This window comes from Nycticebus coucang, chromosome 22, assembly GCF_027406575.1.
Source record: "Nycticebus coucang isolate mNycCou1 chromosome 22, mNycCou1.pri, whole genome shotgun sequence".
Taxonomy (NCBI): domain Eukaryota; kingdom Metazoa; phylum Chordata; class Mammalia; order Primates; family Lorisidae; genus Nycticebus; species Nycticebus coucang.
This window is the reverse complement of record NC_069801.1, coordinates 3,976,644-3,999,961: the sequence shown is the minus strand read 5'-3', so window position 1 is coordinate 3,999,961 and position 23,318 is coordinate 3,976,644. Positions and strand designations below refer to the sequence as shown.

The window sequence follows — 23,318 nt, the reverse complement described above, 5'->3', positions numbered from 1 at the left end:
CAGAGAGGCATTGTCCCCCTCCTGTCACTTCTGAGCAGATTTTGGCCTCCTGCAGGGAGGGTGGGCTGGCCCCTGAGGGCCGCTGCAGAGTGGTCCTGGGGACAAGAATTGGCTGGTCTGCTGGTGTGATGAGTTTGCAGTAGAGTGCCATGGGGTCATAGTTCACAGCAACCTTAAAGTCTTGGGCTCAAGCAATCCTCCTGTCTCAGGCGCCTGCCACAACATGTGGTTATTTTTTAGAGACACTGTCTCACTCTTGCTCAGGCTGGTCTTGAACTCTTTAAGCAATCCACCTGCCTTGGCCTCCCAGAATGCTAGGATTACAGGCGTGAGCCCCAGTGCCCAGCTAGGGATGTGAGTTTTGAGCTGTGTCTTGGTGTCTTGGAGAGTTTTTGAGGGCCCTTGATTAATTTGATCAGGTTGAGATGGTTTAAATTTGGGAAGACAGAGGTCCCACCCAGCAGCTAATTCCCTGCCCCAGGGGGACAGGAGCTTCCAGCTTGTGCCCCCCCTTCTTGGGGTGGTCTGTGCTGTGCCCCAGTAGGTCTCTTTATCCCCATCAGTCTGTGCCTGGCGTGTTTTCACCTGAAACACGTCTCTGAGACCATTCCTCCTGTTCAATGTTCCTTCATGTGGCTGTGACTTAATTTCACTCATCCCTTATTGGTGGGTGTTTGGGAGCTGGGCAGAGTTCTGCATTATAAACAGCTGTGCAAAAAAAAAAAAAAGAAAAGCTTATTACCAAAACAAACAAACAAAAAACAAATAAATAAATAAATAGCTGTGCAGAGAACAACTTTGAGCACACTGGGTTTAACCGAGTGTGGAAATGTCTGTAGGATTAAGTGCAATCCCTGGGCCAGGGCATGGCTGCATGTTTGGGATTGGGACCGTCAGTGCTGGTTGAGGTGGTGTGGGTTTATGCTCCCCACTCATGGGGGGACCCCTGCTCTCCACAAAGGTCCAGAGATTGGTGGGACAGGTTGGCACAGACAGGGACCTGGGAAGGGCCAGGCATGCCTGGGAGTGGCAGTGGTGGCAGGTGTTGTGGAGACTAGAACAAACATAAACATATCCCACAGCAGGTGCAGCTTAGGGGAGGGGAGAGTTGAGTTCTGGGTCCCTGAGGGCTTCAGATGCCTGACTTGGGAAGCGAGTCTCTATTCTGGAGACAGGCTGGGCCCCGTAGCCCCTGAGCAGGAGCGGGCTTGGCTAGATGCCTGCTGAGGAAGATTGACTCCTGGGGCCGTGAGCCGAGTAGCAATTTAGGACCTGAACTGGGTCTCTGGAGATGAGAGGTGAGTGTGGATCCCACTCCCCAACCCAGGCTCTGATCTGACTGTGAGAGATCTGACTGTGAGATTCGCCTGCTTTGGCATCTCCCGAGCTCCCCCTCCTTCCAGCATGGAGCCCAGAGGGGCTGCGGTCCCAGGGCCGAGTGGCAGCTGTGTCCTTACCTCCTTGTAGGCCATGCACCAACTTTGTGGGATTGCTTTCAGCTCTTGGGACTCTGGGAGATCTTAGCCTTGGGGCCTCCCCCAAGACTCCCCCTTCTTGGCATAATCCCCCACCTGCTCACCCTCAAGCATTTGGCCAAAGTGTCACTTCCCGCGGGAAGTTTTCCCAGAGCCCAGGTGTCTGTTTGCTCAGCTTTCTTGGAGTCACCAGAGGGGACGTTGGCTGAGGGTGAAGTGGCCCTGCTTTGGTTGGCCTGAAGCCCCAGCACCAGCAGCTCACCCTGTGTGGACTAGATAAGCATGGTTCTGATGTGGGCCAGAAACAGCTGGAACAGGAAGAGGGCGAGACTGTGGGTGATGGTGGCATTCTAGATGTGGCCACACTGGGGACCAGGCCGGGCAAGAGGAGGCAGCCATGCAGGGGGACCTCCCCTGGGGCCCACCTTCTGACTTCTCCTGGAGTTTCTGGGGTCAGAGGAGAGGGGAAGGAGTATAGGCTTGGGATGGCGGGGAGCCTGGGGGTTAGACTCAGGGTGCTGCCCGTTGGAGCTGGTCCTGGTGGTAGTAAAATGTATTTCGATTGGGCACCACTACTCAAATATTGGGAGAATGTTCACAGTAAACTCTGGCTCTTTAGTTTCTCTTAAAAATCCAGAATCTTTGGTATCCTGGATTCAGATCCCTTTGGGCCACAGTGGTGAGGGGCCACTGTCCCACAGCCTACGCCATCACATACATCCAGGGTCCTGTCCTAGCCCACGGTCTCTGTCCCCTCTCCCAGACCTTGTTCCTGCTCCGCTGGGATTTCTTTTTCTAAATTTTTAACTTTTAATTAGTTAAAAATTTTATTTTTCTTTTTATTAAAGTAAGTTTTAAAATTAAAAAATTATTTTTTCTTATTTATTCATTTATGATGGGGTTATGATTGCTCTGAATTTTTTGTAAAAATGACAGAGTCTTGCTGTGTTGCTTAGGTTGACCTTTTTTGTTTTGAGACAGAGTCTCACTGTGGCGCCCTTGGTAGAGTGCCACAATGCCCGGCTATTTTTCTTTGTTGCAGTTGTCATTGTTGTTTTAGCTAGCCCAGGCCGGGTTCGAACCCGCCAGCCTTGGTGTATGTGGCCAGGGCCCTACTCACTGAACTACGGGTGCTGCCATTAGGTTGATCTGTAACTCCTGGCCTCAAGCAATCCTTCCTCAGCCTTCCAAAGTGCTAAGATTATGGGCATGAGCTACTACACCTGGCCAACTTTTAAATGTTTATTTGATTGATTGATTGAGGCAGAGTCACACTCTGTCACCCTGCATAGAGGGCGGTGGTGTCATCACAGCTCACTGTAACCTCACACTATTGAGTTCCTGCGTTAGCCTCCTGACTGGGGCTACAGGTACCCACCACAATGCCCAGCTAATTTTTCTGTTTTTATTTATTATTTCAGATTAATATGAGGGTACAAATAATTAGGTTACAATGTTTGCATTTGTTAGGTAGAGTCCCTGTTGTAGTTGTGTCCTGCACCCAGGAGGTGTGCCGGACACCCTTACGTTGTGCCCGTCAGGTGGGAGCACACCAGTCCCCTTCCCTTCACCCTTTACCTCCCTCCTCCCTTCTCCCTAATTTTTCTGGTTTTGGTAGAGATGGGGTCTTGCTCTTGGCTCAGGTTGGTCTTAGAATTCCTGAGCTCAAGTGATCCTCCTGCCTCAGCCTCCCAGAGCGTTAGGATTACAGGCATGAGCCATCGTGTCCAGTCGATTTTTTTTTAAGAGACAGGGTCCTGTTGTGTTGCTCAGGCTGGCCTTGATATCCTGGGCTCAAACAATGCTTCTGCCTCAGCCTCCTGCTTAGCCGGAACTATAGGTGTGCACCACCACACCTGGCTTCATTTCTCTTTTTCAATAGTAAATAGAAACATGAAACACTTTTTATATCCATCTCTTTATGAAAAATGGGAAAACAAAAGCTGGAATGAGGGGCTGGGTGTCTGCCTGGCTCCCTTGGCTTTTCACACACCTGCCTGCCTGGGATGAAGGTGAGTCCTGGCCCTGGCCTTTGCCACCACCAGATCACAGGGAAGGAACCACTGGGGAAGGTGAGGTGAGGAGGAAGGGCCGCTGCAGTGTCCACTGGGTTGCCCAGGGGTCCTGGAGGATTGGCTGGGTCCAGCAGCTCCTGAGCTATTTGGAAGGACGGGGGTGAGTGGGAAAGACAGATGCTGGAGCTGGAGCTGGCAGGGGGATGCAGGACCAGGGTCATTGAGCTGAGGCCCATGGGGAAGGGAATAAGGGGAAGGGATACGTGAGCTAGGCTTTGGGATATGTGCCCTGGAAGTGACAGTAGTCCTGGGGAGAAATAAAGTCCTTCGGCAGAGAGATTTTTGTCTGGACCGAGAACTGAAGGTGTTCCAGGGTGTTATCTGGTCTGGGGAGTTAGGATGGTCCTTGGATGGTCCTCGGGTACAAAGGGAAGGTGACTAAGCTGGGAGAGAGCTCCCAGCAAGCAGCCTGGAGTTCCTGGCATTTACTGTCACTGGGACAGTGCCAAGAGCAGGTGTCTTCACCTTGTCGTGGGCGGCTCCAGGCCCTGCCTCGGGCCTCAGGTGCTGTTCCTGTCTTAACTCAAGGGCAAAAGGATGTAAGCACTTCCTCTTCCCCTCTGCGCTTCCTCTCCCCGGCCTTGCAGCATTGCTGGGGCCCAACCCAGGGTGCGTGGTAAATCAGGCTGCTTCAGAGGTTCCCTCGGCGCTCTAGAACACAGGCTGGCTCTGCTCCCCCGGCCTCATCCTGTGCCTGGAGGAGGACAGGCCTGATGGGAGGTACAGAGAAGACCCCTGTTGGTTAAAAACAAATACAAAGCAAAGAGGCTGATGCAATCATTTTGAGATTTATAATTGGCTACTGCTTAACTCAAACCTTTTTATTTTTTATTTTTTAATTATTATTATTATTTTTTAATGACAGGGTCTTACTCTGTCTCCTGGCCTGGAGTGCAATGGCCTCATCATAGCTCACTGCAATATCAAATTTCTGGGCTCAAGCAAGCCTCCTGCCTCAGCCTCCCAAGTAGCTGGGACTATAGGCAGTGCCACCACACCCTGCTGATTTTTCTCTTTTTCTCTTGCTCAGGCTGGTCTTGAACTCTTGGCCTCAAGCGATCCTCTTGCCCTGGCCTCCCAGAGTGCTGGGATTACAGGTGTGAGCCACTGTGCCCAGCCTTATACTTAAAAAAGAAAAGAAAAACCAGAAATAAATTGGCTCAGCACCCGTAGCTCAGTGGTTAGGGCACCCGCCACATGCACCAGGGCTGGTGGGTTCGAACCCAGCCAGAGCCTGCTAAACAACAATGACAATAATAACAAACAAACAAACAAACAGCCGAGCGTTGTGGTGGGCACCTGTAGTCCCAGCTACTTGGGAGCTGGAGGTAAGAGAATCACTTAAGCCCAAGAGTTTGAGGTTGCTGTGAGCTGTGACGCCATGGCACTCTACCGAGGGCAATAAAGTGAAACTCTGTCTCAAAAAAAAAACAAAAACAAAAAAACCTCAAAATAAATAAACCCTCAAACCCTTAATTAGGTAAGCCCAATAGCTATTTTGAAATTAATGAGAAGCTCTGAGGTATGCAGCCACCATGCATACCTGGCTGGCTACCCACAGGTCACTGTGACCACTCCTTCCTGAGCTGGACTTTGGGGCCTGCCTGATGCCAGGGCAAGAAGCCAGGTGACCTGAGTGGACCTGGTTCTCACAGCAGAATCTCCCCTGGTGATGGGGGATGGACAGCACCCAGTCAGTGGCAGGTATTAGTGGTCTTTTGCTCTGAGGAGCCACCATACCAGTGGGCTGCTGGGGCCTGGCCTTGAGGTTTTGCAGCTGTTATTCTTGTCCACTTCTCAGGGCTGACCCTCGGCCTCAGCCCTCCAGCAGCTACCCGACTCCTCTGGGATTCCTGGTGGGGCTTTGCTCCCCGGCTCACGGTCCGTGTCCTTGTGCTCATGCAGTGCAGTTGCTGGGACCCCCAGGGCTGAGTGGCTTCTGCCTCCCAGCCTGTGGCTCTGCTAAGGGTCTTTGGTCCACAGGCCCCTTCCGTGGCCCGGCAGCTCAGCATCTACCCTGATGACATGCCATCTAGGATGAGCACAAACTTGTGGAAAGTTCTGTTTCCTTCTGCTGGGAGTCATGGAGCCCTTTGGGGACCTCCCCCCTTCTCTAGGCTGTCTCCATTGCACAGTGTCCTCTCTGGAGGCCTCATCCTTCTCCTCTCTTCCTCCCTAGGATCATGCGGCCAGATGATGCCAACGTGGCTGGCAATGTCCACGGGGGAACCATCCTGAAAATGATTGAGGAGGCAGGAGCAATCATCAGCACCCGACACTGCAACAGCCAGAATGGGGTGAGCGCCAGGCCCTGCCCGGCCGGGCTGGGGACAGGGGAGGAGTTGTCCTGAAGCCCAGGCCCAGACCCCTGTCCCTTGCACGCCAGGCCTCAGGGCGTATGGAGGCTCTGGCCCAGTCAGCCCTGGACAGGGCCTCTGGGTTTGGCCTCAGCCAGGAGGGTGGGCAGCTGTGAGCTAGCTGATGGAGCCCCCTTGTACCTCTCCCCCATAGTCTGGGACCTCCTGCCAGCCCGGCCTTTACAGTGCCATGTCTTGAGGCCCTGTTGGCTAGACCGTGACCAGAAGCATGCTACCCGTGTGTGGTTGGAGTTTATCGTGAAGGTGGAGGGCTGAGGCAGAGGGTCAGGCAACCCTGGGCCCAAGTCCCCCCTCTGCCCTGTTCCCCTGGTGGCCGTGGCCAGTGCTGTGGCACCTAGTGCTGTGGATGCTTCCTAGCTGTGAAGCCCACCAGGCTCTGTATCTCACCAGGCTCTGTATCCTACCAGACTCTGTATCCCACCAGGCTCTGTATCCTAACCAGACTCTGTATCCCACCAGGCTCTGTATCCTACCAGACTCTGTATCCCACCAGGCTCTGTATCCCACCAGGCTCTGTATCCCACCAGGCTCTGTATCCCACCAGGCTCTGTATCTTGGTGCTAGCAATGAAGCCAGTTCTCAGCCTTCCCAGAGCCATGCAGTGGGAGGTGACCCTGTGGCCTTGTGGCTGGGGACAAGGAGCAAGCTCTTTGGTTTCAGAACCACAAGGCTGCTGTAGGTCTTCAGCCTGTTGCCTCCTGCTATGCCCAGCCCCATGGTCAGGGCCAGAGAAGGGGTCTGTCTTGCTGCTGAGGCTGCATCTTGGGACAGGTGCGGAACCAGCACTGTAACACCCAGGGCCTGTTTACTGGGGGCTGGTCAGCACCCCTACTGTGTTTTTCTCCTCTGGGCAGACAGGAAGAAGCCCCACCCTGGCCTGAAGAAGGGAGTGCAGGGGAGAGTGTGTGTTAGGAGCCCCCGCCATGCTGCGGGCACAGGCACAGTCCCACTGCAGGAGGGAGTGCAGGGGACAGTGTGTGTTAGGAGCCCCCGCCATGCTGCGGGCACAGGCACAGTCCCACTGCAGGAGGGAGTGCAGGGGACAGTGTGTGTTAGGAGCCCCCGCCATGCTGCGGGCACAGGCACAGTCCCACTGCAGGAGGGAGTGCAGGGGACAGTGTGTGTTAGGAGCCCCTGCCATGCTGCGGGCACAGGCACAGTCCCACTGCAGGAGGGAGTGCAGGGGACAGTGTGTGTTAGGAGACCCCGCCATGTTGCGGGCACAGGCACAGTCCCACTGCAGGAGGGAGTGCAGGGGACAATGTGTGTTAGGAGCCCCCGCCATGTTGCGGGCACAGGCACAGTTCTACTATCAAGAGGCTGAGTCCAGTTGGACATGGACCAGAGGGGACGTGGTTAATTCTGACCTGGCCAAGCTGGGAGGACACAGGAGGTGAGGTGTGTCTCTGTCGTCCCCGTGGTCCTGACAAAATGCTATAGTTGGGGGGTGGGGCGGTAGCGCCTGTGTCTCAGTGAGTAGGGCACCAGCCCCATATACCAAGGGTGGCAGGTTCAAACCCAGCCCCAGCTGAACTGCAACAAAAAAATAGCCGGGCGTTGTGTCAGGCGCCTGTGGTCCCAGCTACTCGGGAAGCTGAGGCAAGAGAATCGCCCCTAAGCCCAGGAGTTGGAGGTTGCTGTGAACAGTGTGATGTCACAGCACTCTACAGAGGGCGATAAAGTGAGGCTCTGTCTCTACAAAAAAAAAAAAAAAGCTATAGCTGGGGAGGCTTATCAGTGACAAAAACGTGTTCCTCACGTCTGGAGGCAGAAAGTCCAAAGCAGGGTGCTGGCAGACCTGGCGTCTGGTGAAAGTGCATTGCCTGGTTCATAGACAGAGCCTCACCATGTCCTCACATGGCAGAGGGGCTCTTTGGGCCTTCTTTACAAGGATGCTAATCCCGTTCTCAGGAGCTCTACCCTCATGATCTAATCACCCCAGAGAACCCACCTCTTTATACCATCCCTTTGGGGATGCAGGTTTCCACATAGGAGTTGGGGGGACCCCAGACAGACCCTGTGTGTGCACATGTCCTGAAGTGGAGAGGTGGAAGGCCATGGTGTGTGCGTGTCTGGAGTGAGCCAAGCCACTTGGGTGAGTGTTTATGGGTGCATGTGGATGTGGGACCTCGGGTGATTTGGAGTGGGAGTGAGTTGGCCAGGATGCCTGGGTTGGGGGTCTTGCCTACTTGGCGGGACTGGGATGCTCCTGCCGCGTTCTGAGTGCGCCCTCTGGTGGCTGTAGGAGGATGGGCTTTGAGCTCCAGAGGCTGGGGGTGCGGTGCAGGCCACATGCTGGTGACCTTTCACCGGGGGTGGCAAAGAGGGCCCCAGACAGGGCTAAAAAGAGAAATGGACATTGGGAAGAAAAAGTCCCCAGGCCTGGGAAGCAAAGAAGGAGGGGACTTAGGTGCCAAGTGGGTGACAGTGCATTAATAATCGTAGAAGTCACCACTGCCATTTGGTAAGCAGTTAGCGTTTTGCAAAGCTCTGAAGTGCTTTAGCTCATATAATCCTCACAGCACCCCTGTGAGATATACGCTGTTATTTTATTATCCCCATTGCATGGATGAGGAAACTGAGGCGTGGAGAGGATGACTATTTGCTTGAGGCCACCTGATGAGGCAGATGGTAGGTTTGGGCTGTGAACCCTGGCTTTGAGCCTCTCCACTCCTTGATCCTTCTCTGGGCCTCAGTGTGATCAGAGTTCTCTGGGCCTCAGAGTTTTGAGATGCTGACTGGGAAAACCTCTGGGCTGGCCCTCAGGACAGTGATCTAGAAGTTCCAGGCTCTGGGAAGCCCACCAGGAGGAGTCTGTGAGGTCCATCAGCACACAAGCATGGGGGTAACAGCTCTCTAGTCCCAGGTGGATAGAAGCTGACCTCCGTGGGGTCTCGCTGGGGCCCCCTCTGTCACCTCCCCTGGTGGTGTCATCCAGTCTGTGTCTCTAATACCACATCAGTCCCAAGCTCTGTTTCTAGCTGTCCTCTTGGGTGGCACCTGGGCGCCTCCTCGCCTGTCCCCCTTGACACACCCCACATAGCACAGCACTCCTGACTTTGGCCCCGCAGACGGTCAGACCCTGTTTGCTTGCTTCTGCCAGTCTGTCCCGCCAGTACTTGATCTCTGTAGCCCGCAGTTACCTAGGCCCAAAGCCTGGAGCCTCAATTGACCCCTCTTCCTCCCATACCCCTGAGGCTCCGGCTGCAGACCCTGCTGCTCTGCCTTCCTCAAATCTGGATCTGAGCACAGCTCCAGCTGCACCTCCACGGTCCCAGCTGCTGGTACCACCTGCCAGGCTTCCTGCAGCCGCTTCCTAAGAGGCCACCCTGCTGGTCCCTGCCACCTTGTCTGTTCTCCAGCATTAGCCAGAGGCCTTTTAGCTGTGAAGTCAGAGCACAGCACTCCCTGTTCAGAGCCTTCCGGTGCTCCAGTTTGCCCAGAGTCAAAGCCCAAGTCCACATGAGGCCACGCGAGTCGACTCACGTCCCCACCCTTGCTCTCTAGGGCCTTGTCTCCTGTGTCCCTGCCTTGGTGCTTCCTCCAGCCACGCTGGCTTTCCTGCTGCAGCTGCAACTTGTGGGGTGCATTCCTGCCTCAGCCTTCACACTGTATCCTTGGGGCCCAGCCTCATCTCCTAGTCTCACAGCATCCTGTTGGCCCCGTGGCCCTGCTGCCTTGACCTGTGGCGCCCTTAGTTATCCAGGACTGCTGCCTTCTGGTGGCTCCAGATAGTCCGAGGCTTGGAACACTCACATGGGCTCCTGTTGGATGTCTGCCAGATGCCAGAACCTCCTGCCTAGACCAGCCACCCTGTGGGGAACTTCTGCTGAGTGAGCGCTAGCAGCATACCTGTGACCTCTCTCAGAGCGGGCCCTGCCTCCCACTGTGCAGTCGTTCTAACTCCCCCATCTGCTGAGAGAGGCCCTGTTGTAGTCCTATTTCACAGATGAGGGAACTGAGACCTACAAAAGTGTGTGGCTTTCCAAAGATCACATGGCTGCATCCTCTGAGCTGCCGTCGGCCCCAGGCTGGCCATGGTGGGTGAAGGAACAGGTGTGGCTCGAGTAGTTAGTCTCGAAAAGAGCTGACCCGACCCCTCTGGGTCCTCACTGGATGCCAGGCACACTAAGGTCACAGAACTAGTAAATAGTGGACCTGAGGTTTGAACCCAGGGCCCAGAACTGTCCTTCTGGGCTCTGCTTCTGAAGCCCTGTGGCCACTCAGGAGCCCAGTCCTCATGGTTTGCCAGGGCACCTGTGCCCAGCGGCATGATGCTGACTGCTTTGGGGAACATGGCAGAGGGCGTTTCTTGGGGCACGTGCTGATCAGAGTGCTGGTGGCTCTTCCCAGGCGAAGGTTGCTTCTGCCCCTAAGCCCTGGAGGCCAGCAGTGACAGGGCACATCTGAGGCAGCAGAGGCCAGGCACTGCATCTCAGAGATCATCATACACACTGCAAATGTTTACCAGTCCACCTGCAGAATTTTTGGACCACACCAGTCTTTGTGGGATGCCTGGACCAGGCCCAGCACTCTGCAGGGTTCTGGGACACAGCTGCTCACAGTGACGTTAGAGCTGCCCTGGGTCCTGGCTCACTCTGCCTGCACCTCACTAGCAGCCCAGCTGCCCCTCAGGCCTCCTGGCCTGCCCAGTGGAACCCACTGCTCTCTACTGGGTCTCGTGATCACGGAAGGAGAATGTGCTGAGCCCCCTCCCCAGTGGCTGCCTGGTAGACATTATTTCTTTCCTGTATTAATATTTTAAGCCAGGAGAGAACCAAGTTAGGGTTCATGAGCCGCTTCTAATCTGGGAAGGGCAGGCTTGAGCCATCCCTAGATGTCGCTGTGCCCAGCCTTTGTTGGCCATGCGGGAGGCCCCCACTGGTTCTGTTTGGGGCAGCCCGCACATCTGCACGCGGGGCTCTTAGTTTCCCTCCTGCCTGGTTCTGCCAGGGTTCTGGTTACGGAAGGAGTGTGAACACCCTTTACTAAACGTTCCTGCGACACTGAAGTGTGTGAACTGAAAAGTGAGTGAGTGTGCCTTGGTGTCTCCTCTGAGTGGTCCCTGTCCCCCTCCCCACAGCTCACAAGGCCCACGACCTAGCCCTGCCGATCTTTGCCCATGTCTCCCGCAGTGGCCTGGGTGGCCGTTCTTTCCTCTCCCTGCCTGCTGACACTCCCACCTCTTCCTGCCTCACCCCTGGGCATTCCATCTCAGCTAATAGCTAATGTGGCCTCATCTGAAATGGCCCCTTCCCTCATATCCCTACATCCCCTAGCCCAGCCCCCTTTGGTGCGTTCCCTACTGCACACCCAGTGCCCAGTGCCACAAATGAGGGGCTTCAGAGGCTGAGCCCCATCTGGGATTCAGGGGTACAGAGACAGTCTCAGCGGGTCAGCAATAAGCTGAGAGGCAGGGGGTGCAAAGCCAGTGTCACCAGAAAACTTCACACATGTGGGCCTGTGTGTACCTGTGTGGGCGTATCTGTGTCGTGACTTCCTCTAACCGCTCTCCAGTAGACATACTTGGCTTTATTCTGGTTTTCGGGGTGGTAAACAGTGCTCTGATGATTCCAGAAGTAGGTTGCCAGGTGCAGTGGATGAGAGGTGGGGGGTGTCCCTGGGCACTGCCTGGCCCAGCCGGCTTTCCAGCTTTTGACCAGCGGATGGCGCCAGAGCCATGTAAGTTTCTCTGGTGAAAGCTGAAATTCTTTTTTTTTGCATTTTTTGGCCAGGGCTGGGTTTGAACCCACCACCTCTGGCATAGGGGGCCAGCGCCCTACCCCTTTGAGCCACAGGCACTGCCCCTGAAAGCTGAAATTCTTTAGTACCTGTGGGGCTGCCATGGGTGGGGCGAGGGACAAGCCCCTGCAAACTAGGGAACCCCAAGCTGACCTTGCCAGCTTAGTTCTAGAACTTTCTGAGTTGCACCCGTTTCCTGCCCAGCCCCAGTTGCCTCATTTGAGACCTGTCCTGGGACATTTACAGCCTTAGACATGGTCAGAGTCCCCTGAGCCCGTGTACCTGAGAATCCACTGGGAGCAGGGGTGAGGTTGAGGCTTCCCGGCCACACCTCCAGAGGCAGGTTCTGGGCTTGCAGTGGACCTAGGAACATGAGTGTTTGCCACATGCCTGGCAAGAGTCCTCGTGCTAGAGGGAGGGCCTCATGTTGGTGCCATGACCAGGGCAGAACTGACCGCCATCTCCTCGCCACGTGCAGAGGGGGGCTGGGTTGTGCGGGTCGCCTGGGCAGGGATGCCGGAGCAAACGGCCTCTCTCACCTTCTCCCCACCCCGCCCAGGAGTTGCCAGTGAGCACCTCAGTCTTCTACTGTCACAGTAAAGGTGATGGTTCCAATAGAGAGTCGTAACAGTACCAAGCACCCCGTTTGGAAGATGAGACTCACATTAAAAAAAAAAAAAAAAGAACCAACTGAGGTTGGCTCAAATCTCTTTTTTTTTTTTTTTGTAGAGACAGAGTCTCACTTTATGGCCCTTGGTAGAATGCCGTGGCCTCACACAGCTCACAGCAACCTCCAACTCCTGGGCTTAAGCGATTCTCCTGCCTCAGCCTCCCGAGTAGCTGGGACTACAGGCGCCCGCCACAACGCCCAGCTATTTTTGGTTGCAGTTTGGCCGGGGCCAGGTTTGAACCCATCACCCTCGGTATATGGGGCCGGCGCCTTACCGACTGAGCCACAAGCGCCACCCTGGCTCAAATCTCTTAACAAAAAGAATATTCCGTTCTGTTTGGGCATCAAAAATGACTCCCCTGGAGTGTCATGAAAAGAAAATCACGGAAAAGGATAAGAAAGTCCTTCATGCACGGCTATGGTTAGAATGTTCATACATGGAAATCCTGACCCCAAGGCAATGAATGATATTAGGAAGTGGGGCCTTTGGAGGTGACTAGGTCACGAGGGTGGAACCTTCCTGATGGGATTACCGCTCCTGTGAAAGGGGCCCCTGAGAGACCCCTATGCCTTCCACTGTGCGGGGACACGTGACCCAGACACGTGTCCCCGCACAGCCCCGCACAGCCCCTTGGTGCGAGTCTGCCAGCCCCTTGGTGTTGGACTTCCCAGCCTCCAGAACTGTGAGATGTTTCTATTGTATATAAGCCACTGAGCCTGTGGTGGGTCACTCAGGTGGCCCGAGGTACTGAGGCCTGTGCCTGCAGAGGAAGGGCTCAGAGGCAGGGTAAGAGAGAAGCGCAGCCTGTGAGGCAGCCTGTCCCACGCGCACTGCATGGTGGAGGTGTCTGCCCAGACGGGGGCACTGGCAGCTCAGGCTGAGGAGGGTCCTGGGTTGCTGGCGATGAGGTGGCAGAGAACTGGAGGCCCTTTAGTTCCTTTGAATTTTGAAGCATCAGAATGTATTGCCTATTGAAGGATAAAGTCTAAATAAAAAAAAAGAATAGTGATTTCAAAGAACACATCACAACACAGACTATTTTTCCCATATTGAATGAAAAAGATGAAAATGTGAAAGTGTCTGTTTGGGTTTGGACAACACTGTAAGACTGAAGCTGGGAAGGTGGAGAAAGCCTGGAAGGCAGATCCCCAAACAGTAACTGTGGTTATCTTTGGAGGGGAGGAGTGTTGTTCCCTCCTCTTCCTACGGGTTTGTATTTCCCAGATTTTCTATAATGAGTACAAATGCTTTTTATTATGGAAGTAATACATGTTTATTGTAGGGAAATTAGAAAAAAACCTGATGATAATCCCACCACTCAGAGATGCCTCTGCAGCAATTCAATGCCTGTGTTTCTGCATTTAGGAATGTGTGGTGTCTGTGAAATGTTTTCCTTTAACTTTACGGGGGAGTGTGTCCGGGGTTAGGGTGGGCTGGCTGGGCCAGGCTGACGGCCATCTCTGGTCTTCATAGGAGCGCTGCGTGGCCGCCCTGGCCCGAGTGGAGCGCACCGACTTCCTGTCCCCCGTGTGCATCGGCGAGGTGGCTCACGTCAGCGCAGAGATCACCTACACCTCCAAACACTCTGTGGAAGTCCAGGTCAATGTGATGTCCGAAAGCATCCTCACAGGTAACCGCAGACGCCTCCACACCTTCCTGGATGGCAGTGACGACAGCCATAATGACATAATGGCAGTGGCAGCACCACCACTCAGCTCCGTCAGGGCTTACGCTGCTGGAGGGGCTGGTCCACTTTCCAGAATGACCTCCTTCTCCTCCCACTGCCAGCCTGCAAGCAGCTGCTTCTCTCACCCTTGAAAGGGACACAGACAGGTTAAACAATGAGCCCGCGGTCACACGCGTAGTGTGCCCCTCAATCCTGACTCCTGTCCTGGCTGTGTAGCTGCTGCCCGTCCTGCCCTCCTGTGACCAGCCGGGCTGGCAGGGGTGGGCTCGGGTGCAGTTTGGAGGGCATCATCTGTCCTCGGGCCCCTCTGCTGTCTCTCCTGCCCTGCTTGCCCTTGCTGAGCACAGCCAGATGCTGGCTCTGCAGAGGACACTGCCCACTCCTTGGGGACCTGCCCCAGGCTCCTCTCCCCGCTCCCCTGGGCCTCAGATACCAGGCTTAGAGAGAAGCTCACTGGGCCAACCTTTGCCTCTGGTTTCATCTGAATATTCTCCTTGGCCGTGGTAACCATGGAAACCCCTTTCCCCTTCCCACTGGGCGCTGCGGGAGAGGCTGGCTCCAGTTCTCACGTGCTCCAGCTTCTTTTTATACCCAGGCTGGTGACGGGAAGGCAGGCCTCCTCGCCTGCCCTCTGGCCCTCTCGCTGCCCCCTCCCAGCACAGTCCCAGGTCCCCCTTCTGCTCCTGCAGAGGAGGGGCTAGACCAATGTGTTTCTTCCTCTTCCCTTCCCCCTTCCTGGTGGTGGCTGCCCTGCAGAGTGCTGGCTCAGAGCTGCCTAAGGGGCTCCAGTCTTCTTTCCCTGAAGGGCCAGGAGCAAGCCCTTTTATTTATCTGGAGCATTCCAATGACCTCAGTGGGCTCAGTGATTAGAATGGTCACTGTCAGCCCAGCTACAACATGGTGCGTGATTCAGCTGAGTGAGGCCTGGGGCAGGGCTGTCAGCCTCTCTCTGTGTTCCCATGCCCAGCGCACGGCAGTCACTTCTGTCATCAGAGGGACCCTTGGATAGTCTTAGGCTGGGGCATGGGAAGGGGTGCCTGGGTAGACTCTCACATGGAGAACGGCAGCCCACGATGAAGGAAAGGCTCAGTGTGGACTGGGGTCTCTGTGTTAGAGGCCGTGGGGTCCTGTCATCTCCCATGGGTGACCCAGCCCTTCATTCCCTGGGCTGTGCTGGGGATGGAGCCTCTCCCCATCCTGCAGAGGAGGATGGCCGCTGCTGTCTGCTGCTTCTCAGCAGCAGGTGAAGATGAAGCACACTCAGGGCAGACAAACATTTCAGCAGCGCCATCTTCTTACCGTGGGAGTCCGTGGCTTCAGCAGTGGTAGGAAGGGCCTGCTTCACTAAGTCCTTTCCACAGAAGCCACAGCCTAAGAGGACACCCCCCGGGTCAGAATGACACTGTGCTGTTTGGAATGGGGAGAGAGGCAGGGAGGCAATCTCAGGTTTTCAGATGGTTAGGACCCTCTCTCCCCACAACAGGGAGCCAGCCCAAAGGTCAGGAGTGCTGAGGTTGAGGATTCCCACCTCCCAGATTACAAGCTTCCTTTTCCTGGCAGCTTCATTGGCTCATGGTAGATACAGAATCAATAGTGGATGCGTGAATGAATGAATGGATGAATGAATGCACGGAGGTTGTCCGGAAGAGTCAGGCGTCTGTGCAGAGAGATGGAGCTGATGGGAACGAGGGGACCCAACCTGTGTTTAAGGGTCTGGCACTTTAGGGACCAAGAGTGGAGAGACAGTGGCCCTTTGCTCTGCCTGTGGGGGGGGGGGCATAGAAGTGTCCCCTGGGTGTTCAGGCGCTGCGACCCTCAGCCTTCTTCCCGAAGGAGGGGCACATAGAGCCTGCACTCTGGCCTCAAGGGACAGAGACAGTGTCAGGTAGGCGTTGTCACCCATTTGCAGATTTAGAGACGTCAATAGGCCAGCCAGGCAGCTTTCAGCAGGGTCGGAAATGAGGCCCAGGGACTCTCTCCTGGCCCTGTTCTTCCCTGTGTCCTGGGGCCAGAGGGACTTGGGGTCCTGAGGGCTAAAGCTTTTTTCATCTTTTCTCCTTTTCTCTCGACATCTTGGTCACCTTGCCCAGAGCTCACTTTCTTATTCTGTGATCGCCCATCTCTCACCTCTGTGTCTATTTCTCCTGTCCCTGTGTGTCTGTCTCCCTCCTGGTCTCTGTCCACATTGGGATCTGGGCGGGTCTCTCCTCTCTCTCTCTCAGGCCTTTCTCTTTGCGTGTGTCTCTCTTTTTTTTTTTTTGGTTTTTGGCCGGGGCTAGGTTTGAACCTGCCACCTCCGGCATGTGGGACCGTCGCCCTACTCCTTGCCACAGGCACCACCCGTGTGTGTCTCTTTCTGCCCATGTGGACACTGGAATGTGAGCTTATGGGGACCCGGCTGTGGCCGCCTGGTGCATGCAGAACACCCCTAATGCCAAGAGCAGTGCCTGGCCCACCGCGGGCACTTGCAGATGGGGGTCTGAGGCTGGGGAGACAAAGCTGAGAGGAGAGGCTGTTCTTCCTCCACCCCGGGATGCTGGGTCCCCTGGTCTGTGTCCCCGCTATCTGGGCTGTGCCCCTCCCAAGGCGGTTGAGCGAGCATGTCCCCTGCAGACAACCCAACCTTCTGCCTTTGAGGCGGCTCATTCATCTCCAGCAACTGTCAAAATATTAAGCTAACTGGGACATGATTGCTGTGAATTGCTCCACAAAATAGCTGGGAGCTCTTAAGACTTTAAAAGAGATATTTTTAATGCTGCCGTTGTCTCTTGATGGTTGTATTAAAAATGGCGGAGAAAGTGTAATTAGTGTGTTTGCCTCATTTTGCTCCTTGGTGTTCGTTTAGGTCTAGAGGGCCACTCGGGTTACCATGGAAACTGGCTTGTCAGGCTGGCTCTAGCTGAATCCAACAGGAAATCTTTATTCCCAGAAGCAGGTTGTCAGATTCACTCTGTCAAAGTGCTGAACATGTTTTCCAGTATCTTTTGCCTGTGGTTCTCAGGCACTGGAGCCATTGTTCTGGTGAGTGTTCCTGGGGTGAGGGGAACAGGCCTCCTTTTAATTGACCCCCCTGGGGGCCTGACTTGGAGCCTGGGGCCCTGTTTAGTGAGGACAAAAGCGCTTTGTCCAGGGAAGGCAGGTTCCAGGGATAGAGGAAGTGAGTGCCCCAGGGTTCAGGGAGGGTACCCGGCTGCTCCCTGCCCTTCTCCGTCCCTCTCTCAGTGTTTCCCCGCAGTATCACTGTTCTACTCTAGATTGTGAATCTTCCATGTTGAAGGAGCCACTTTTCAAAGGTATCCTTGAACACAGTTCCCGGAAATGACTGGGCCTGGGAGTCTCACTGAGTTGCCGCGTGACCCCGATAGAAGACCCCCAACTTTGGACTTTGGGGTTCTTGCAGTAAGTGACATGGACCAGTGAGCTGGGGGATCGTTTGGCACCACCATGTCTCAGGCCTGGTGCCCCTGGCCCTGGGGGTCCCACTTGCTCTGCGGCTGGGTCCGCGCCCAAGGAGCACATCTCTCAGCACTTGGAAGCTTCTAGAATGGAGTATTAAGTCGGTCAGCAGCAAACCTGAGCTTCTGGCGTGAGGAAAGGAAGTTCCTGGGTAGCAACAGCAGGGTTTTGAGAGCTAACTCTGCTCTCTGTGCTCTCTGGCTGTGGTGGCACCGGCTGTGTCCCCTCCCTCCACCTGGCCCTCTGCCTGGGCCCAACCTCTGTTGCCTCCCGAGCCTCCGTGGTGTACTCATCTGCATGGGCCATGTGTCTTTCTGGGCTTGCCCGTCTGGCAAGAGTTCTTGGCAGGGTTAGACAGGTGATAAGCTCCTTGGGAGACGTTTGTCTGAGCACTTGGCCGTCAGGGCCCTCAGCAGGCGTTTCTGAGTTTGATGTTTAGTGTTCATTGTGATCGGTGGTTGGAGACTCATGCCTGCGGGAAGTGGAGGAGTGTGGCCCCAGCAGGCTGCAGGGGTCTGTCTGCAGTTCATCCCTGTGTCCAGGAGGTTCAGCAGAAGCTCTGACATGTTTAAATAACTGGGCTCACTTTGGTCAGAACACCAGGAAGATAGAGCTTGGAGTTGGTGCCCCAGGGGGCTGTGTTGGGAAGATGAGCAGCCCAGGACCACACGGCTTAAAACAGGTGGCCGGAGGGCTTCCCAGCAGCCTCTGGAGTGGGCGGTGTTGGGCAGGGCCGGTGTCCTGGACTGGTGCCAGTGGCCGGGGTTGGGTGGGGGCACATCTTGTGATGGACATCAGCCCTTCTGGGCCTCTCCCCACAGGCTTGGGGGGGTCTCTGGTCCTGTTTGTCCACACTCAGGTGAGGGTCGCAACCTCAGGAGTTGGGGGCCAGAAGAGGCAGCCCAGGTGAGATGGCATTTCAGTTGCCAGCTGCCCCCACCCGCCCTCATCCTAGCTCATCACTCACAAGGTTTTCTTCTCTTTAGGTACCAAAAAGCTGACTAACAAGGCCACCCTGTGGTACGTGCCCCTATCACTGAAGAATGTGGACAAGGTCCTGGAGGTGCCTCCAGTTGTGGTAAGGTGGCCCTCTCACTGTTCTCTCCAGTGCAGGGGGCTGAGGCCGGGTCACCTTGTCGTGTGGCTCAGCCACGAAGGCAGATCTCTGGGGTCTCCCTGGATCCTCGGGATCTGCGTGGAGTCTTACAGTATGTGTTTAATTCGCGCTGGGAGTGCACGCTGATGTTGGCTCAGAACCCGCAGATGTAGACATCCTCCACCCTGGAGGCCTTCCTGTCGCACTCCTGAGCAGAGAAAAGGTGGCTAATAGGATGGTAGCAGGTGACCTGTCCTAGACCGGCTGCCCCTGTCCCCCTCCCACCGAGGCCCTACCAGCTCCTGACACAGCGATTGTGAGGACATCCCTTGCCTGCGCCTTTGTTGTTCCTCTCTCCTCGTCCCTGCTGGTGTCTGTCCCCCACCTGCTGGTCACTGTTGATGGCAGCACCTCTGCACAGCCCCAGTCCGTTGTGTTCACTCGTGGGGTCCCGTTGCAGGTGGGCGCTGGCAGGTGGGCCTGTGGAAGCCTTGCATGCAGACTCTTGGAGGGCAAACACTGGGGACACAGGGATTTAGTTCATTGCCTAAATGTGCTCCCTTGCTGCCTCCTTCTGTACTCCTGAGCCCGAGGATAGCTGAGTATCCTGAGGTGTAACCGCTGTTGTCTGAAGCCCTCGTCTGCGGGCAAAGCACTTCCTAGAGGGAAGCAGGTTCTGGGCCTCGGCAGTCTCGGACCCCACAGGATGGTCTTTCCTATAGCTGAGATAATGTACACGGCTTAGTTTGGAAATAATAAAGCTGAGCACAGATGGGCTGGAGCTGGTGTCTGTCCATGTGTTTACAGCTGGCCCTCCAGTGGCTCTGGGGCACCAGGGCTGATGGGGACTCACTCCTGCTGCACTGCACTCCCCAAGACTGGCTGATACATCTCCTTGTGTCCCCAGCTCCAGTGTCTGACCGGGCACCCTGCCTAGGCTCCGGCTGCTGTTTGGTCCAAACTTTTAAAAGATAATCCAGGTGACAGGGGAGCCCTCTCCATGTTTAATGGGCAGGGTAGATTGGTGGCTGCCTCCTTTGGTTTTGTGAGAGCAGGATGGTTGTGCCACCAGCACCTGGTTGACATCAGCGGAGTTGCCACTCCATGGAGGGGTGCAGGTGGGAGCATGGGGCCAGACTCTGGATTCCAATGGCCCCACACCTTCTGCCTGAGTTAGTGTCCTGGGGCTGCTGTCACCAGGTGCCACAGACGGGGTGGTTTTCCAAAGAAGCTGATTCTCTCACTGCTCTGGAGTCCAAAAGTCTAAAGTCAAGCGTGGGCAGGGCTGCACCCTCCAGAGGCTCCGGGGCAGGATCTCACCTGGTCGCTTCAGCCTCTGGTGGCTCCACGTGCTGCTTGCCCATGACTGCTTCACTCACTGCTGTCTTTATGCGGCCTTATTAAAGTGACGCCAGCCATTGCATTAAGGGCCCTTTCACTCCTCATCCTAACTAATTACATCTGCAAAGACCCTGCTTAGAAAACGTCCACGTTTTGAGGCTCCCAGTGGACGCTGTTCAGCTCAGCACCCTCCCGACTCTCCCTGCTCTGTCTCCGCTTCTCAGGGTGTCATTGGCTATCCCGGAGCTGTTCCTCTGTCCCTGCTACTCAGCCATCGTGCTGGCTGCGGGGTGATTTGAAGCTCGCAACTTCAGGGTTTAAGCTCAAGAAACAGGAGTAAGTTAGAACTCAGTGGCTCTTCTTTAGAAATGATAGCAGCAGCCACACCTGCCGACGCCTTTCCCTCTGAGCCCTTGGTGCTAAATTTGCCACCTGTGAATACCCAATCTCTAATGGAATCTCTAATAGGCCCTTTGTCTGGCTTCAGCATTGTGTGGCACATCTTAAGTAGGTGTTACTGAAGGAAGGTTCCTGAACTGAACGTGGTGGCTGCCACTGCCTTGTTCCTCGTCATGGCCGATGTGCTGAGCAGCTGGGTCTTGGGCCAGTGGGAAGGGGTTAGGTGGCTTTGGACCACCTGGGCTGCTTCAGTGCCAGGGCCACTCTCAGCATGGCCCCTCTGTCCCTGGTTCTCTTTGCCTAATAATTAGCGCCCTCCCACATCCCTTTGCATGGGGGGGTTTGATGAGACATAAATACCAGCTTGGAATGTGTCCAAGCCCTTCCTCTGAGCCGAGGAGGAGCGCACTGCAGGTGGGGGCTGCCTGGCTCCAGCTGCAACTGTGCTAGCATGCATTCACACCACCTTCCCCCACGTGCCAGGCCCACCTAGTATAAACCTTTGTTGACTTGGAATAGTCTGCTGTTTGCACGTCAAGGCCTAGCCAGAGGCCTGCATGGGGATGCTGGGAGGCACGGCTTCCTTCCCTGCTCGGGAGCAGAGTGGGGGGCATCCTGACCACACAGCTTCCTGTGTCCCGCCGGCATCCTCCTGCTGACCTTCACTCAGCCGTGGATTATTTAAGAAGACGTACATGTCTTAGATTTTTATAACACACAAACATGCACATGAGCACGTGTGTGTGTGTAGATAGCTCGAGGACACGTGTGCTCGCCGAGGATTCTTGGCTGTGCGTCTCCCTGGAGGAAGCAGCTGCCGACTGTGTGCAGCGGCTCTCAGCGCAGGACTTTGTCTCTTTGTTCCATCTTCCTGCCTAGCCTTGCAGAGGCTGCAGGATTCCCAGGGAGCCAGAAAGTGTCCCTGTGATGGGAAGAGGAGGCCACCATGGTGGCTGTAGGGGCAGCCTTGGCCCTAGAGGATGGAGTGGCTGTGGGAGGGCTTTGGCTTTTTTCAGATGTCTAAATGTGTGTTGAGTTACGAGGTTCACAGCCGGCGTAGACCTACCGTCAGGCTGTGCTGACTGCTGCTTCCCTCAGCTGGGTTTGATGAGCCCTGGGGGTGGGGTGAGGTGCCAGCTCTCGTTAAGATGTCCCAGTGGTTTTGTTCCCGGATTGAAAGGCAGTGCTTGGTGGGAGGCCGGCTCCTCGGTCTTTGTGGCCCAGCCTCCCCCTGTGTGTCCACAGAGCTCAGATGAGTGTGCTGGACGCCATGCGGGTGTTCATTAGACCAGGGCTCAGCTCCTTTTTAAGGAAAAAAAAATGTCTTTAAAAGGCATTTCTTGAGGACAGTCATCAATTTTCTGGGCCGAGGCAGCACGTAACTCTCCCTTGGAGCCGTTACTTGGACAGGGGAACATTAGGACATAGCTTATTTGAGGAAAGGCTGAGTTCTGCACTGCAACTTCAGACACCCACCCCCACTTTGTTTCTGTGAACAAACCCTTCAGCTCCCCTCTCAGCCTCTCTGGAGGGCAGGTCCTCAAGCTGGACACGATGGTGGTGAAGCCAAGAGCAGGTGTTCAGGGCCTGCGCAGGTTTGGAACTGAGCCACAGCAGGAAAATTGAAATGTTTAAAACAGGCTTTGAAAGAATGTCTAAACAGTGCCTGAACCGAATTTGCTTGGGTCTGAGGGGCTTCCAAGTGTGGTTAAGGGGCCCTGAGCTCCAGGGCTTCCCTGCAGGCTCAGCTGGAAGCACCCTGGAATGAAGGAATGTGGGCTGATCCAAAGGTGGTCAGAAGGGGCCTGCACAGGGCCTGGGAACCTGGCCTGGGGCACAATAGGACAGGGTGTGTACCTCACGGTGCCTGCTGCTCTGGGCCTGAAGGTGGGACCACAGTGGGGCAATGAGTGACCATTGCTTTGTGTCAGAGAAGCCCCACACCCTCCTACCCCAGGACTCAGGGTCCTCTGGTTTTCTGCTGGGTTTGATATTCATGTTTATTTTTAATTTATTGGGTCAAAAGCCTCAGGAGAGCCTGACCCCTTAGGAGAGCCTCAGAGGGCCACTTCAGCTTTGCTGTCCACTCCTTGCCAGGTGTGCCGAGGGTGAGCAGGGCTGGCTGGTCAGTGGGGGGACACAAGGGGTCCCACTGCCTTTCTGAAGGTCCCTTGATTCCATAGTTTTATCTCCAGGAAGGAGTCCTAGGAAAGAATGGGGCAGATGCAAATGATTATATGTGGCTGAAGACTGTCAATATGATCTTGGCTTTAATAGTGAAAAGCTAGGAACGAGCTCAGGGCCCATACGTGCTGGATCAATTCCATAACGTCTTGGATGGATGCTGTGAAACAGCCCCACACCGTTACTTTCATATTCCACATACAGCACTAACTATAGAACTCGCCACGTATTCATGGGTGTGATAGCGGTTCCAGGCAGGATCTAAAGCAAACGCTTGTCCCAGGTTATCTCTGGGGAGTAGGGCTGCATGGGGTTCCCACCTTCTCTGTGTTATCTTATTAGATGCGTATTAGCCACAAGAAGCTAGGGAGCCCCAGGCACCCGATGCCCTGGGCTGGGAGACTACGGCCCCCGAGCCTGACTGACCCTGTCTGTGTTCCCCACAGTATTCCCGGCAGGAACAGGAGGAGGAAGGCCGGAAGCGGTATGAAGCCCAGAAACTGGAGCGCATGGAGACCAAGTGGAGGAACGGGGACATTGTCCAGCCTGTCCTGAACCCAGGTAAAAGCCGGTATGGACACACACCAGCCGGTGCCGTTCCCACAGCAGACACCTGGAAGAGGAGGTGTGCAGCCGGCCAGGTGCCCTCCTTGTGGTTCTGGGTGGCGAGCTGCCCTCCTGGAAGGGCCTCTCTGGCCTCTCCAGGACAGCCCCTTGCCCTGCCCTTACCTGGGCAAACCCCTCCCGGTATCATAGCTAGCAGGCAGCAGGAAGGTGACCCGAACGACCCAGGGCTCGTGCCGCACTCGGCCCC

General features: G+C 55.4%; 1 protein-coding gene across 3 annotated transcripts in view; it reads left to right on the top strand.

Moving 5' to 3' along the window:
- Nucleotides 1-23,318, top strand: part of ACOT7 (acyl-CoA thioesterase 7) — an 88,713-nt gene that overhangs the window by 17,140 nt on the left and 48,255 nt on the right. For all 3 annotated transcript variants that reach the window (XM_053575929.1, XM_053575931.1, XM_053575932.1), the window contains exons 2-5: nucleotides 5,730-5,847; nucleotides 13,815-13,971; nucleotides 18,471-18,562; nucleotides 22,951-23,065. In XM_053575929.1, coding sequence (XP_053431904.1) covers nucleotides 5,730-5,847; nucleotides 13,815-13,971; nucleotides 18,471-18,562; nucleotides 22,951-23,065 — 482 coding nt within the window. The remainder of the gene's footprint in view (nucleotides 1-5,729; nucleotides 5,848-13,814; nucleotides 13,972-18,470; nucleotides 18,563-22,950; nucleotides 23,066-23,318) is intronic.